The 17,572-nt window shown below is 40.0% G+C and overlaps 1 protein-coding gene and 1 pseudogene across 1 annotated transcript; one reads left to right on the top strand and one right to left on the bottom strand.

Annotated features, from left to right (window-relative positions):
* Positions 1–220: 220 nt before the first annotated feature.
* Trim40 (tripartite motif containing 40) lies at positions 221–14,976 on the top strand. The gene is made up of 5 exons (XM_026415328.2): positions 221–565; positions 12,674–12,773; positions 13,268–13,482; positions 13,788–13,810; positions 14,910–14,976. The coding sequence occupies exons 1-5, from the start codon at positions 221–223 to the stop codon at positions 14,974–14,976; spliced, it is 750 nt and encodes a 249-aa protein (XP_026271113.2).
* Positions 736–3,959, bottom strand: LOC113201558 (receptor-binding cancer antigen expressed on SiSo cells-like; annotated as a pseudogene).
* Positions 14,977–17,572: the final 2,596 nt, after the last annotated feature.

The following is a 17,572-nucleotide window of genomic DNA, read 5'->3' as shown; positions in this document are numbered from 1 at the left end:
TGCATAGCAAAGCTAATGAGGTATTTCTGAAACTCATTCAGAATCATGGTTTAGGTGGCCAGAACTGTCTCCTTTGATGGAAAGGGGGCAAGTGCCTGAAGTTGGAGCCTGAGCTGTGTCCTTTGGGTCCATCCACCTGAGCCCTCTCATCTAGGAGTATCAAGTGTGGCAGGATTCTTCAGAAGACCCAGTGGGAAGCTGGTGGGACAGGTTGGAGACCATGGTCTCCTTACAAGAGGACAGACAGGAGGAGGCTGTCTGCCCCATCTGCCAAGAACACCTGAAGGAGGCTGTGAGCACGGACTGCAAACACCTCTTCTGTCGTGTGTGCCTGGCCCAGCACATGGAGAAGGCCTTGGCCTCTGGGGCTCTCTGCTGTCCCCTCTGCCGGAAGCCCTATTCTGAGGGGGTACTGGGGGAAGGCTACATCTGCCACAAGCACCAGAAGAGGTTTCAGAGGTTCTGTGAGAAGAGCAAATGTCTACTGTGCTTGGAATGCCTGGAGTCCCCTGAACACCAGTCTCATTCTGAGCCGACCATTGAAAATGCCATCAGTCACTACAAGGTAAGGCTGAGCGCCCCTGCCATGGCTCCCTGAGCTATTTGCTTCTGTGCGTGGCACCTTACAGAGAGGATCAATAACTGACACCTTTGTTCCCTCTGCTTCATTCTATTTTATATCCTTGTCTTTGCTTTTCCGTTTATATTTTGCTGCTGATGTTGGACTTTCAAGCTTTAATGTGAGGCTGTCTTAAAGGTGATACTGTCCCTGTAATGGCAGATTTCCAGGAAGCCTGAGCCACTCTTAGTGTGCTCATCTGTAGAATGAAGTTGTACCAGATAATGTAAAGCCTGTTCAGTACTAAGATTATATAATCCCTAGTTGATAGTACTAGAAACTTGGCTAGAAGTGAAATTAAATTTTACCTACGCTAGCAATTATCCTGCAAGTATACTGAAACTTGGATATTAATATATGATTCTCTCTTTTTCTTCCCCTTTTCTTTGTCTTTTCTTCACTTTCTCCTTCTCATCATGATTATTTTTATCTTACTTAATGTTTTATCAGAAAAATTTCAACCTCTTGGTATTAAATTCAGACAACACCAAAAGGTATACCATCAAAACTCAAAATCATTTTTCCTGCCTACCCCCATTGTCAGTCTTAGAGGTAATCATTGTTAGATTTTTGTGTATACTTCCAGAAAATTGTATGTGCAAATGCACTCTTGAAAACACACACACACATACACACGATTTTTTTTTTCCTGTAGCTTGTCTTTATCATCCAAAAAAATATTTTGGACATTTTCCCATTTTTTCCATCAGTACATCCAGATCTTCTGAATTATTTTCAACAATTGTATGGTATTCATTTTTTGAATGTAACATAAATAGACAAACATTGTGTTATTTTCAAGTTATTATTTTGTTTTGAGGTTGTATACAATGTTGTAATGAATATTTTTCAATGTATATTTTGGATAACTTAGAATACCCAAGATATACTTTGGTGAAAGTGTATAGGAATCTAATTATTTTTTCTAAGTTACAATTTGTCCTATCACCATTTATTAAATATTCCATATAGTTCTCCCACTGATTTGAATGCCAACTTTGTAATATGCCATAAATGTATATTTACTTACATATGTTTTTGATTCTATTCTGTTTTATTATTCTCTATATTCCTACTTGTATGCCAAACCATTTTACATATTGTAAATTTGTTCTTTACTTTTAAATGTTTATGCATGCATTATAAATTACAAATATGTATAACATTACAACATAATCCAAAATAAATAGTGATATAGAAAATTTTTATGATAAATAAAACTATGGTTTTAAAGCCATTTTCTGGAAAACCAAAAATGACAACTTTAATATCATACCAAACATAAGTAATGCCAATTCAAATTAAAGAAATATATGCTAGTACCAGTTTCTGATAATAAAAATGGCTTAAGTCCTACTATATGTTCAATTCAGGACAGGTATTTGTAGAAACAAAAGAATATTAAAATCATTTATTTTATAATTAGGCCATGAAGGAAAGAATAATAAGCAGCAGAGTTCTTTTATACCATAAAATTACTTACTCTCACTTATTCAGCTAGAAAACTAGCTTGAGAGGTGCTACGACATTTCATTAATAATTTCTCTACAGCAAATAATTGTTTTACATCTAGAGCACATTTTAAAAAATTTTCTCCTAAATATTTTTGTTGTTGTTGTTCTTTTGAGTCTTAATCACTAATAGTTCAAGGTATTTGGTAAAACTCTGATTTCTTAGAGGGCTTGGTGAGTGAATTAAAACCAAGCAATATGTTTATATTCTGAAAATGTTCTTAAATTCATAAAACATTGCTTGCCTGGTGGAGCTAGATTTCCCCTACAGGTATCATGACATTTGAAGAACACATGTTATAAAATTTCCTACCAATTTTGTCTTGTTCCTTCCTTGTTAGACACTGTGCTTCCTTTTCCATTTTCTCCCTTTGTGGTCCGGCTCCTCTCTTTTCTCTGCTGTCTCAGAACTTCTTGCCAGGCTCCATCTTCTTCCCATGCATTGGTCCCTGCCTCCCTTCCTTCCTTCCTCCTTTCTCTCTCTTTCTCATTTTTTCACTGCTAGGGATGGAACCCAGGGCCTTGGGCATGCTAAACAAGCATTCCACTGCTGATTTTTACCAACAGCCCTGTGTTAGTATTTTCTTGCCAGATATTTAAGTCACCTGATTTAGAATGTTGATGAAGCACAGGCATTTTTGTGTTGGTGCTAATTTACTAGAGAAACCTGTGTTACCATCTGGAATACCAAAATTGAACAATTCTCTCTTCTTAATGATTGTCTAAGTTTTGCTCATAGTTGGCATCATGTTCTTAAAACAGGTTCCTGTTGTTCCAGGGCACTCTGTTGTTGACACATTCCCATTCTCTCCTTCAATCCTTACACCGAAGGTACTTCTTCAATCCAGGAAGTCCACCCTTCAACTCCTGTTTGCTTAGAAACCAATAAATATTCCATATAGTTCTCCCACTGATTTGAATGCCAACTTTGTAATATGCCATAAATGTATATTTACTTCATGTGGTTGGCAAAGTTAAATGGTCTCCATTTAATTTCTGTCCTCTGCTAATCTGTGCATTAATCTCTTTAAGAATAAGTATACTATTGCTAGGCAGATACAAACTATATTTTTATTGTTGGTACTAGGGATTGAATCTGGGGTGCTTAACCACCAGGTCACATCCTCAGACCATTTTTATTTTTTATTGAGATAAGGTCTTGCAAAATTGTGTAAAGACTCTCTAAATTGCTAAGGCTGGCCTGGAACCTGAGATCCTCCTATCTCAGCCTCTGGAATCACTGGGATTATAGGCAAGTTATAAACTTTAAATAACTGAAACTGCATGATGGCCATCATGGGAATCAAAACCTTTCCCTCCCACTTTCCACCTTGTAATATATTTAAATGTCGGATAGATCTTCAATTTCTCACAACACTCTTATTTTTCAGAATTTTTGTGGATATTCATATGTTTATTTTGTCAATTCCTCTAGAATTATTTTTACCAACCTTTTCCCTCACCCCAATCCAGGTAGTATTGGTACACCATGAATATCTTTCTATTGAAATGATGAAGACTGAGTTTTCTAAGTCTTCTTGATTTTTGGAGAATATTGTAATGATATAAAATGAGAGAGAGAAAAAAAAGATATTCCAGCTTGGGAGTGAATATAGAAAAAAGAGAAATAGCTCAGAAAGTTGAAGAGGCAAAGAGCTCTGCACTCTCCAGGTATGGTGTCCTCAGGAGTGTGGGGAAGAGCTTCCCACTGGCTAACGAGCCACAGGCACGAGAGGGAGAAATCTACTCATCTACTAAATGATTTACCCAGGTCTGCACCTTGTATAGAATGTCATGCTAGCTGTTATAGGAAGTACCAGATGATTCATGATCGTTGTCTTCAAATTCATGTTTAAACAGTAATAGGAATTGCAGAACAAATAAATGTCAACAATATTTATTTATTTAAGGAAAACACAGTGAGTTCTTTCTGAATTTATGTATGATGAGGTATGAGTCTTCACTTAGGAAAACAGACAAATAAGAAATGAAACAAACTACATGATTTTGTGATCTAGGAAGAAAACAAACAAGACCCTGAGATGGAGAGTAACACATGACTATGTTAGTGTGGTCTGACGGGGTCTCTTAGGGGAGATGACATTGAAGTTAAGACCTAGAGGAAGAAAAATGGACCAGTGCAAAGCTGAGGGAAAGGGAATATATGCAGAGACCCAAGTCTGGAAGGTCTCATTATATTTTAAAAATTTATAATCAGAGTTTGAATTGTTAGGATTTATTGATAGGTTAGAATTGGGGTGAGAAAAAAAAATCAAAGATGACCTCATGAGTTTCTGGTTTGAGAAACCAAAGGGATGATGTGACAGATAAGGACTGGGGAGAACAGGTTTGAATGAAATATCAAGAGTTTCATTTGGGACAAGTTGAGTCCAAGTTGAGACACACCATAGTAACGATCTTAGATATGTAATTGGATGTCAACTCTGTATCTCCAAAGAGAGTCTGGGGTTATATTCTCAGAATCTAGAGCAGGAATGAAGGTGATATTTATTTATTTGTTATGGTACTTGAACTTGAACCCAGGGGCATGCTACCACTGAGTTACATCCTGGTTCTTTTTTTTTTTTTGATACTGAGGCTTGAACCCAGGGGTGCGCTCAACAACTGGGCCACATCCCCAGCCCTTTTTAATATTTTATTTAGAGACAGGGTCTCGCTGAGGTGCTAAGTGCTAAGGCTGGCTTTGAACTCACAATCCTCCTGCCTCAGCCTCCTGAGCCACTGGGATTACAGGCATGCACCACCATGCCCAGCTCCCCAGTTCCTTTTATTTTGTATTTTGAGACAGGGTTTCACTAAGTTGCTGAGGATCTTCTAAGTTGCTGAGGCTGGCTTTGAACTTGCAAACCACTTATCTCAGGCTTGAAAATTGCTAGGATTACAGGTGTGTACCACGGCACCTGGCTTGAATATGATATTTACATCCAAGGGAATTGATGCAATATCCTTAGAAGGGAATCTTGAGAGAAAATCAGTTTCAGGGAAGGTCATGGGAAAGGTGATCACTAGGATGTAGGATAGAGAAGGACCCAGAAAAGGAGACAGGGTGAGTCACAGAAGGACAGGAGAAAAACAGAAAATTGTGTCCCAGTGCTGAGAGAAGAGCTTTTTAAGATATGATGGTAGATTGCATTGAAAGAGACCGAGGGGCCCTTTAGATAGTGGCAGAGAAGAGAAGCCTGGGCTGGGAGAAAGGGACTTCTTCCACTTCTTCCATAGGGGACAAAAGAAGCTGTCTCTAAACATAAGCAGTTTTTAAGTTTTAGAGACAGCTTGGGTGTTCTGGTTTTTATTTCCTCAATAATATAAGAAGCAGGAACATCAGCAGTGTGGCAGAGGTGGGGATGCAAAAGGTGTGAAAAGAGAGAATAGTTTGGGTGATATAATTCAGGCAAGTGAACTATGAGAGAACCTGCACAGAGTTGGCTGCAGTTTGGAACAAGTGATCTAAGATGTTCCAAGAGGCTGCTTGAGGACAGACAGCTGAGGAAAAAGGTGATGTACAATTTACCCAAGGATAAGGAGGTGGCTGAAAAGTAGAGACAGGAAGAGCAAGGCAGTTGAGTCTATTTCTGTAGAAGTTATGATGGTGGGCCATGTGTGCACCTGTTAATGTTGACAGAACAGGTTTGGTTTGGTTTTGTCAGTACTAGGGATTGAACTCTGGGGCGGTTTACCACTAAGCTATATCCCCAGCCCATTTTTAATTTTTGAGACAGGCTCTTACTAAGTTGTTAAGGCTGTCTTCAAACTTGCCATCCTCCTGCCTCAGCCTCCAGAGTCTCTGGGACTACAGGTGTGTACCACCATGCCTGACATAAATTATATCCTTTGAAAAAGAATTATGCTGTATTCCAGAAAGACTGAAAAGTTTGTAATGCCACTAAGTCTTCTTTGTATACCTGTTTCCTTACTGACTGACCAATGATGGTGTCTAGCACTTTCATGTATTTTGTTAGTTTAATAAGTGTGTAACATTCACTTCAGTTGTTTTACTTGATTTCTACATGTGGGGGGCAGGGGGGGAAGGTGGTGAGATTATTTTATCTATGAAGAGTCACTGTCTACATTTCCCCATAGAATCAGGACATAAATTCTGTATCATCACCTCACAGTACTTAATCTTTTGAAAAATAAACTGTATTAGTTATGTTTAGCCTACATTTTTTATTTTATTCTTTCTTTTTTTTTCTTGTATTTTAGGGGCAAAAAATTTAGAAATTTTATATTTAAAATCACTTCTATTCTTTATAGAAATAAAATCTCCTTATCTTAAATACTCAGAAATTTGTCTAATATGATTATGCTCCTCTTTTATCTTTAAAGGTTTATTAATTTTAAGCTTATTTAATATACTGTATAGTGTGAAGGATAAATCCATGTTAATTTTTTAAATTCTTGTATCCAGTCATCTGCAAACATTTCTATAATAGTGAGTCCTTTCCACATTTATGTGTTATTTCTGATTTGATATAAAGTAAGTTCTTATAACAATGCAATGGAAAATTTTCACTCTTCTACATTAATTATTATTTTTGTACTAATGTTATTATTACATAGTTTTGATATGTTTGGTCTCATGGTTTACTTTTAAATCTAGAAGTATCTTTGCTATTGAAAAATTTTTTGAGACTTGATAATCTTGTTGACTCTCCTTTCAGAAGAATGTTCTTATATCACCTTTGTAAGTTTTTTGCTTTTGTTTTGTTTGAGATGGGGTTCTCATTATGCTGTCCAGGCTGGTCTTAAACTTGGCACTCAAGCATTCTTTTTGCTTCACCTCCCAAGTAGTTGAGACTACAGGTGTATGCCACCATATCTGGCTGTTTCTGTGTTTTTTAGAGTGCTCCCTGGGATTTTCATGGTCATTGCATTAAATTTCTTGATTACTTTAAGACTCGTGACTTTTGAGGGTTTATTTACTTTTCTTGACAAGTAGCAGGAAGTATCACCAAGTGTTTTTCTCTGTTCTGAACTGGAAATCAAATTGTCTTTGACTTGAGGTGCCCTGATTCTATTGAAGTTAGCTATATCTATATTTTATAATGTTGGCTTTTTTTTTGGTCTTATAGATTCAAATGAGAGTCTTTGCTGAGCTCCTATATTTACTCATAAACCCTTTATGTATATTTCCTGACCTTTTCTAGAGCATGATGATGTGGATGATATTATTCTGTAGAAGCATGCATTTTGAAAGTTAGTTGTGGGGTTTTTTTTGTTGTTATTTAATATATTGGGGATGGGTGCTTTTTGTCTGTCAACTGCATTTTCTTTTATACACGTTATTAGTTGAGTTGTTTGAGAACAAATTTCAGTGTTGCTAGGTTTTCATATTCCATCACTGCTTAACACCCTCGTTTTTACTGTGAAATCATAGTTTATCTGACAGCTTATAGGATCACAAACTTAAAAAAATATTCATTCAAGAAAAGACAGGCATTAAACTATTCACTATATTCCAATATGTCTGAGCCATTTTCTAGCCATTCAGCTCTAGCTCCAATCTTCATCATTTCATTCATTTATCTTTCTTGCTGTTATCTCTGCTTTCTTTTCTCATTACACAGTACCAGTAAGTTGATCTTAAGTCCTTTATTAAATTTTAAACTGCCAGAATACTAAAGAATATTTTTGGTAGGTAAATTGCTAGAAGCCACCAGTGAAATGTACAGGAACCCAATTGGCATGGAAGCCATTGGATAAGAAAGTCTGGTATCTGGGAACTCCCGGATACTGGTTTGAGATTGCCTGATACTTGTGACTTTCTATTCAGCTCTGTCACAGGTTCTGCATGGCACTGGAGATGAATGACCCTGCTGGAGCCACATAGCCACACAGCCTCTCAGAGATGGGTGTGGCTTGCCAAGAGGCCAATCAACCTTTTGACTGCAAGCCATCACGAAGCAAGATTCCATAGGCTGAAACCTTATCCCTGTCTTTGATGTACTCTCTCTTAAATAAAGAACCTGAGCCATTTTCTAGTCATTCAGTGTTAGCTCCAACTGGGACTGGAGGACATCTCCGGAGCTCCCCCTTTTTGAATCCACTTTCTGGCTCTGGCTCTGGCTCTTATTTCTTTACTAATTATTCCAGACTTTCTTTTTCTCAGGTAGTTCATCACCTTCTGAGCAGGAAACTATCCCTGGCAGGGTGCTGGCTGCCGAGGGGTGGTAAATGTTTGTAGAAATTTGCTTTTTAAACTCAAACAAGTGGCTAATTTATATGACATACTCTCATTGAATATTATTTTACTGCAAGAATGGATGAAAACACACTTTTTGAAACAGAGAACTCCACCTTGCCCATATTGAATATTGTAAATGATACATCTATATAACCTGCAATCTTCCATCATTTCATGCATTTATCTTTATTGCTGTTATCTCTGCTTTCTTTTCTCATTTACACAGTGCCAGTAAGTTGACTTTAAACCCTTCATTAAATTTTAAACTGCCAGAAGATAAGACTCTTTCTTTTAAAACTGAACTTGGAAAATGGGTTCTGACCATCAGAAAAAGACAGTATTTCTGGCAAGAGGAAATAAGAGATAAACCATAATGAGGTGGGGCTTCACGGGTGTGTTCAGAAAGCCCCAAGCAATCCTGTTGGCCAGTGCAGAGGGTGTGCAGGAAGCTGAGAAAGAGAGAGAGAGAGAGAGAGAGAGAGAGAGAGAGAGAGAGAGCGAGCACTGGAAATGTAAATTGGAGATGTGTCACCAAGAGAAGAGCCTTAGAGGCTGGGTGGAGTTTGGGCTTATCTTGTCAAAGAGGAGCGGTTTGAAGGGAAGAGAAGCACAGATAAAAAGTGAAATGTAGGATGGGTTATGGCTCAGTAGTAGAGTGCTTGCCTTGCACATGTGAGGCACTGGGTTCAATCCTCAGCACCACATAAAAGTGAATAAGTGAAATAAAGGTATTGCATCTATCTATAACTAAAAAATATTTTTTAAAAAAGTAAGTAATATGTGACAGAAGAGCAGACAGAAAAGTGGGTACAATGACAGAATTACGAAGGCCAAGGGGAAAGGGTTGTAGAAGAGGCCCGGGAAGGGGTGACTAGTCTGAATTCTCCAAATGATTTTTTGAGTTACTAGCAGGACAGGAAATACTTAGCTCAGTTGGAAATATGAGATTAACTGTTAGAAAAAAAGATTTGGTTTCAGAATTATGACTCATCACAATCTGAAGTTAAGGACATAATCTAAGATGGGAAGAGTTAAGGAACCAACCTCCCATCAGGGTTCTTTTTATAGGATTTTGAAATGCAGAAACAGAAGGCACAAGGCTGGGAAGGACAGGGTGGGACAAGAGAGGGAAATGCCATCCACAAAAAAAGAGAGCTGAGAAGTCTTCTCACTTCATCATGGAGATCACAGGTCACCCTGGAGAGAGAAGCTTCAAGAGAAGGATGAAAAACCAAGGCAGATGGCCACAGAATGTAGGGCCATCAGGATGGACAATGGCGAGGACAGACTGACTGCACATAGACATCTGTGAGGGCAGAAGTGAGCAGGTTGAAGGGCAAAGGCTGTTTGTGATTTTTAAGACCTGAACATTTGTACTCACACAAGCAATTCCACAGCCCTTCTCAGCCTGTCACCTTCCCCTGCAAGGCCAGTGAGTGACAGTGACACTCAGTTATTGCCTTAAGTTTTAAAATTTTGCCTCTGCTGGGAAATGCCTGCAGGAAGTACCCAGTGTCAGATTTGCCAGAATGCTCTAGCTGACTTCTTACCTGCCCACTGTCCCTGGGTTAAGGAACCCAGGTTCAAGACTCATCCCATAGAAAAACCCATGTCTGAGAGACAGTGTTGGGGAGAGAGGAAGGCTTTGTTCAGTGGCCAAAGAATGGTGAAGAAGGAGCTTAGCTCATGAATCAGCTCCTCAACTCCAGAAGGCTGAGGGGTTACAGATATACGATAGGAATAATGAGGGAGAGGGATAGGCTAATACAGAGGAGGAATATTCATGTATTTTCTGGGAATAGGTGAAGATCTTCCAGGTTCTCAGTACCACTTCATTTCACTCTTCACGTTATTTGGTGTTTCCAGTCATGGAGGCTGGTAGATGTCTTTTAGTCTTGAAGCAGGCAGAAAGAGATAGTAGGCCAGTCTAGGTCGAGTTAACAATTATAATGGGCCCTATGTGAGCACTTGTAAATATTGCTAGGACATTTTGTATTGTATTATATTGTATTGAATTATTTTTATCATATTGTATTTTATTTCATTTTCTCAGTATTAGGGATTGGATCCAGGGGTGCTTTATAACTGAACTATATAGTCCTAGCCTTTTTGAGACAGGTCTTGCTAAATTGCTGAAGCTGGCCTTGAATTTACAATCCTCCCGTTTCAGCCTCCTGAGTAGCTGGGATTACAGGTGTGTGCCACCAAACCTCAATCTAATCTGTCATTTCTCTATTAATTTTGTATACATGTGTTGTTATTAAACAGAAATGTTTAATCTTGATGTGATCAAATTAAACATTTTCCCCATCATTTGTGCTTTGGGGTGTTTGTTTATGGCATTATTTCCCTACCCCTCAGTTCACAACTTTATATGTGAATATTATTTTTTATTAACTTTACACTTTCACCTTTCATACTGCAGTTTTTTAGATAGGGACTTGATTTTATTTCTTTGTTATCACAAGCCAGTTTTCCCAGGACCATCTTCTATAGCTTCTGTTCCTCCTCCTGCTAATATATGCACTGTTCTTTCTTTTTAAAATTCCTGTATGAATATGGTCTGTCCCTGAGCTCTCTCTTCTCTTTCATTTTTTAAATTTTTTTTTGCACCAGTACTGTTTTTATTACTATAGTTGCAAATAATTTTTCTTTTTTAAATTTGGTAGGGCAAATGCATTCTGTACTAATTGAACAAGGGATTATGAGAAGAATGTTTTCAGAGTCTTCAGTTGACAATCCCCCCTTCCTCCAGTTCAATACTCACCTCTATTGATATCTATACTGGTTTTGTTTATTTTTGCTTTTCTCATGGGTTATAAAAAACCTACAAGCAATTTGGGAAGGGGGTACTGGGGATTAAACTCAGAGACACTTGGTCACTGAGTCATATCACCAGCCCAATTTTGTATTTAGAGACAGGGTCTCACTGAGTTGCTTAGCACCTTGCTTTTGCTGAGGCTGACTTTGAACTAGTGCTCCTCCTGCCTCAGCCTTCTGTGCTACTGGGATTATAGGAGTGCACCACTACTTCCTGGCTAAAAGCAATTTTTTTTTATAGAGACTTAAATCATATCTGGGTGTGGTGATACACGCTTGCAGTCCTGGCAACTCAGGAGGTTGAGGCAGGAGGATCTCAAGTTTGAGTTCTGCCTGAGCAATTTAGAGAGACACTGTCTCAAAACGAAAAATAAAAAGGTCTGGGAATGTAGCTCAGCAGTCATATACCCCTGGGTTCAATCCCCAATACTGAAAAATTAAAAAAAAAAAAGAAAACTCAAATCATTCATTATATCCATAGTTTCAGGGATACAGTGACCCATCTAGATTCTGATTTAAGATTGAAAGAGGGAGCACATGCCTGCCTAGGATATGGGTTTGTACTTAATAAGTGGCTTTGCTATCCATCCTGGGGACAGGATGTGGTAGGAATAAGAAATGGTACCAGAGCTTTCCTTCTTCTCTTTAAGGCAATTCTCTCCAGACTGGTTTCACTTGTTACTGTAAAATGGTACGAAGCACCAGAAGACTAACTATGAGGAAAAGTTGGTCATGAGTACTAAGTTATAGTTAGATAGGAGAAAGAAGTTCTGGAATTCTGTTATACTGTAGGGTAACTGTATATGATGATAGTGTACAGTATGTTTCCCAAAAAAGCTAGAAATAGTTAAGTGGAGTGACATATGCCTGTAATCCCAGCAACTTGGGAGGCTGAGCAGAAGGATTGAAGTTCAATACCAGCTTCAGTAACTTATAGACCCTGCCTCAAAATAAAATATAAAAAGAATGGGGGATATGGCTCAGTGGTTAAGTGCCTGTGGGTTCAAAAAAAAAGCTAGAACAAAGGATTTTTAAATGTTATTATCACCAAAAAATAAATCTTTGAGTATATAGTATGCTTACCCAGACTTGAACATTACACAATATTTATTGAAACATTGCATGGCACCCCATAAATATGTACAATTTTATGTATCAATTTAAAGTGAATATATATGTATATATACATGTATATGTATACATATACTATATACATATATAAAATTGTCATATGACTTTTATATTTGGAGAGGAGAGCACCCTAAACTCAAGTGAAAATGGTTCTATCACTATCTGTTATTTTGTGTGGATCTAGACTAAAAAAATTACTCATTACTTTTCTCCTATGATTTTCTATTAAATAAACTCTCAAGTTCCTTGTTTCAAAGGTACCTACTATTTTTAGGCAGAACGTTACATTAGCCTCGTGCTGGGCAGGACCCTACCTGCTGTGTGGGGTTCCCCCAGTGGGTGCGCCCTTACCACTTGTCTGATGAGCAGTTGTGCCCCTGTCTTTAGGAACGACTCACCCGCCGGTTCAGGAAGCTCAGAAAGGACATTGGAGAACTTCAGCGGCTCAAGGCTCAGGAGGAGGAGAAGCTGCAGGCTCTGCAGGTGGGTTTCTCCAAATCCTAGGAGGGAGGGATTGTGTTGGAGAGTCCTCAGGCACCTCTCTTCCTGTCCCCTGAGCAGCCTGAAGAGGATGGAAAGTTGCTGATGCTAAATACCTGGGTGTTGGGTTGGGCTTCAGGGTTGGCTAGAGGAGTGACCTGGGGCATGATAAGCCCTCTGACTTTCATGTGACTTATATTAACTGAAAATCAACCTTACTCTCTCTGGTGACATTCAAAAGAGACATCAAGTGAAAATTACTACACCCACCAAGGGCTCTGTCCCAAGAGCCCTAGGTGGGAAGTTTCCTTTCTTTTGGTTAGTCTTTCTTTATGAGAAACACAGCTGCCTCTGTGATACCTGTGACACAGGGAGGCTGTCCCACCAGGGGAAGAGGACTGAGGAATCAGCATTCTTACTCGGGTATTCAACTGTGGAGGGCCAGGAGGGAGCCATCTGACATTGAGTTTTAGGGAGTCCGTTTTCTGGAGATTCAGGAAGACTGTGGAAACCACAAGTTGGAGGCTGAGCTGGTGAGTCAGCACCAAAACAAGGGACAACTGGATATTATCCCTCAACAGCAGCTGGACCAGCTGGAGGACACATCAGCAGAGGAGGCCAGAATCCTTGAGCTCTCCAAGGCAATAGCACAGATCAGCCTTCTGGTTGCTGATCTGGAGAGTACGGCCAAGGAGTTGGATGCCAATACACTGACGGTGTGTACCTGAGGCACCTCCCCAACACTGGGATTCTCTCTGAATACTATGCAGCCCACCTACAGCACCCCTCCAGGAGATGTAAAGGAAGTACTCACGTTGTACATAGGGGCAAGTAGTGGTGGTGTTTGTCCAAGGTCACACCCTGCTGCTTCAGCCTGGTAAGGTGTAGAAGGAGGGTACAATCCCCTGCAGCTTCCAAGGTGGCCCCCAGAGTGACCTTCAAGAGCAAGTTTGGAAGGGAATTTGGAGGTGTCAGGAACCTGAGACCTGATTGTGATTCTCACTCTCTTTCTCTCTTTTAGACTGCCAGTGACTTACTGAAAAGGTATGAGTCATCCCTTTTCTCTTCCTGCATGTACAGACTCATCACATAGAGGTGCACATAGACTTCATCATTTTTGCCTTCATGCTTCATGGCCAGTGGTGTCAAAGGAAAGCAGGGAGTTGAAACTCCAAACGTCAGCTGCTATGTTCAGATGAAAGAAGATTTAAAAGTCATGCAAGAGAACTTTATTAGAAGTCAAAGTGAGGTGAAAATAAAGTAAAAGAAAAGTGAGGCTTAGCAAAAAGCACTCTCAAGGGAGAGAGTGGGCTGTCTCCAAGCAGAGAACAACAAAGGAGACAATGCTGTCCCCAATTTTATTATTGTTTTTTATTTACCAGGAGAACTGGGGACCATGTTCTGTGCTCTTTGTCAATCAAGTGTTCAACTCTTCCTTCACATTGGGCAGTGGAGTTACTGACCTTAGTTGGTCCTCTCCGAAACTGCCATAGTGGCCATCCTCTTTAGGGAAGGTTTCATCTACAAGTCAATCCCATGTTAATGTGAGCATTGGGGTCATTAGCTTGTCAGAAGTTACCTTAGTGCACCCACTAAAGGAATCTTCCTTCCCAGACAACTGGAGACACTTAAAGCCATAATTCTGACTTTTATGTCAACAACAATGGACCCTATAAGAGTTAGTTCCATTAATCCTTTTCTCTTGCCATGTTTCCCAATTAGCTCCTTTTGCTTGTTTATTTTCTACAAATCAACTACTACTCTTTGCTTTCTCTTCTACTTTGAAGTAGCTTAAAGAAGGACCCTAAAGACAGGTGCACTGGCACATGCCTGTAATCCCAGTGGCGCGGGAGGCTGAAATAGGAGGATCAGGAGTCCAAAGCCAACCTCAGAAAAAGTGAGGTGCTAAGCAACTCAATGAGACCCTGTCTCTAAATAAAATACAAAATAGGGCTAGAAATGTGACTCAATGGTTGACTGCCTCTGAGTTCAATCCCTGGTCCCAGGGGGGAAAAAAACCTTAAAGTAATTTAAAAAAACACCTGTGACCTTGCCTGCATTTCACTGCTCATTGCTAGCGACTACCTAACAGTGGAAGATTCTACAGAATATATGAATTTATCAAGGATTTCTTTGTTTCTAGGAGTACTCCAAAGAATCTAGATGAACTCCTCTCTCTGCTTGCTCCAGCTGGTCCAGTGGCCAATTAATCTTCCTGGTGCATCATCAGGTCTGCCATCTCCAGAACACATACCTATTTTGTCATCCCTACAGCCGTGATCTGATGCCTGGATCTCTGACACCTGGACTCAATCTCCTTCCTGAATGAGGTTCATGCTATGGCTCTCACTGTGGAAGTCAGATCCATGATCTCCAAGACCACTTACATGATCTCCATTTTGCCTTTAAACCAATGATATTAAAATAAGCACCTAGGTATCTGGGTGGCATGAGCTCACCAATGATGATGCCACGTCAATACATGGATCCCAGCAGGTTTGTGGGAGGAATATTTCTTCTGAGCTTCAGTAGCACCTGTTCTTTGTACCATCCAACTGTCACGGTAGACAGACTCCAGGGGGATCCCCATGATTCTCACCTCTTGGTGTTCATGCCCTTGTGTGACTTCCTTCCCCTGAGTAGACTTGCTTCTCATCATTGAAAAATGGCAAAGATGGTGGAGTGTCACTCTAGTACTATGTTACTTGGCTTAGGATTCCTCCTTCCTAGCAGACTCAACTCTAGAAGCTCTCCTTGCTGACCTGTGGAAGTGGGAGGATCTACCTTCTAACCAGTAGGAACAGGGACCCTTAGTCTCCCAGCTATAAGAAAATGAATTCTGCCAACATCTGAGTAAGTAGATTCTTTTCCAGTTGAGCTCCCAGATAAGAACCTGGTTCATCTGACACCTTGATGACAGTCTTATGAGACCTTAAGCAGAACATTCTGTTAAGTTATGCCCAAATTTTTGACCCCCCAAAAAACTGAGACAATAAATATGGATTGTTTAAGGTAGTAAACTTATGGTAGTATTAATGGAAAATGGACAACTAATATAATTGTATATTAATTACTTATTCATGTATCTCACTTCTTTGGGTGAGCAAAGATATTACTCTATGTCCTCAATTGTTGGTGCCTGGCTCATAGTTGGTGCATAATAAAACTGTAAATGGAGGCAATGAGTGAATTAATAGCATAACTTGATCCTCCACGTATGAAAGGAGTCATCAATTGCTTTTTTTAATTTTTATTTTTAGTATTGGGGATTGAACCCAGGGATGTGCTACCACTGAGCTACTTCCCCAGCCCTTTTAATTTTTTATTTAGAGACAGGGTCTCACTGAGTTACTGAGACTGGCCTCAAACTTGCCATCTTCTTGCCTCAGACTCCCAAATCACTGGCATTACAGGTGTGTACCACCATACCCGGCATCAATTGACTTTTAACCAGTATTATTTAAGCCTTTGTGAGTCAATACTGTACTAGGAACTTAGGGATTTAAAAAAATGGCCTCAAGGAGGTGCCATGTTGTACTGCCAAGAGTGAAGACTCTGGTGTCAGAGTTGAGTTTAAGTCCCAGTGCTGAAACCTAATGCCTCTGTGGCCATGGACATGTCACTTAGCCTCTCTGAACATCAGTACTACCCCCTTTAAAGTGTGGGTAATGGTACCTGTGGCCTGAAGTGGTTGTAAGAATTAAACTCCATTGTGCATGCTCAGTGTCTGCTGCAGTGTCTCCCACAGTGTAAAACATCAAGTATGTTACTTCCACTACTTTTTAAAAAATTCCACTTCCCCATCCAGAAGCTACAAGAGAGTGTGTAACTGGGCTAAACATCATGGATGTTAAATGCTTGGGAATTGCAAGAGAGAAACAAGTGAAGCTGGATGAGTCAGGGCAGGTTTCATGGGGGAGGTGGGGCCTGGACAGGTTGGAGAGAAAGGTGAAAATATTCCAGGTCAGACTATCACTTGAATGAAAGTATAGAGGTAGAAAAAAGCCATGACACAACTGTAGACACATGAGGAAACTGACTGCTCATCTGGAATGTTCAGGAACTAGGGACACCAGACGTCAAACAGGTGAGATGGATGAGAGCAAGATGTAGGGGGCCATCAAAGGTTTTTGAGTTGGGAGTGAAAAGGAAAGTGGTGTTTGCAGTAACTAGTCTGGATCCTTTGTGCAAGATGAACTGGGCAGTGAGTTGGGGATTCCAGAAAGGCTAGAGGAGAAAGAGCCTAGTGTAGATGTTCAGGAAAACAAGAGTGTAGTAACTTGGCAAGGTGTAGATCTCAAGAAACCTAAGACCCCACATCTAAAAACAAGACAGCAGCCAAGGAAAGAAGACCCCTGAAGGTGACAGCTAACAATCCCTGACTCCTCTAATGGGTTAATGTCACAGAGAGAACCTGTCCAGAAGTGGGAGGAGTGGGAGGAGACTGAAACTAGAGGTCATTTATGCTGCAGTTGCCTGCCAGGGCCTCTGACCTCTTCCAATGGAGCCATAGATGATTGGAACAGGGGTGGGTATCTGGCCAGCAGATGGTTGGCCAATTGAGTCTATGGGTTGCCTGTTGAGAAAGAACCTGTCAAAGAGGGACAATAGTGATTCACTGAAACCATCAGGTTCTCCTGGAAATTCAAAAGGGATCTTTGATAATAGTATCATTAGTTGGCAGGGAAACTACTGCAGACAGCAGCCGAGCTGCCATACAGCAGATATTGAGAGCAAGTGTTCATGACCCTGTTGCTGAGTGACTACAGGATGGTCCTGTCTCTACACTTCCTTGGACCTGAACCC

This window comes from Urocitellus parryii, chromosome 8 (assembly GCF_045843805.1).
Source record: "Urocitellus parryii isolate mUroPar1 chromosome 8, mUroPar1.hap1, whole genome shotgun sequence".
Taxonomy (NCBI): Eukaryota; Metazoa; Chordata; class Mammalia; order Rodentia; family Sciuridae; genus Urocitellus; species Urocitellus parryii.
Note: the sequence above shows the minus strand (reverse complement) of the source record. Positions and strands in the feature narration are given on the sequence as shown.

Excerpts from the sequence above, each read along its gene's own strand:
- Trim40 (XM_026415328.2), top strand. The coding sequence starts at position 221 with ATGGTCTCCTTACAAGAGGACAGACAGGAGGAGGCTGTCTGCCCCATC. Across the intron at positions 566-12,673 it reads ATGCCATCAGTCACTACAAG|GAACGACTCACCCGCCGGTT; the intron begins GTAAGGCTGAGC and ends CCCTGTCTTTAG. Across the intron at positions 13,483-13,787 it reads TGGATGCCAATACACTGACG|ACTGCCAGTGACTTACTGAA; the intron begins GTGTGTACCTGA and ends TCTCTCTTTTAG.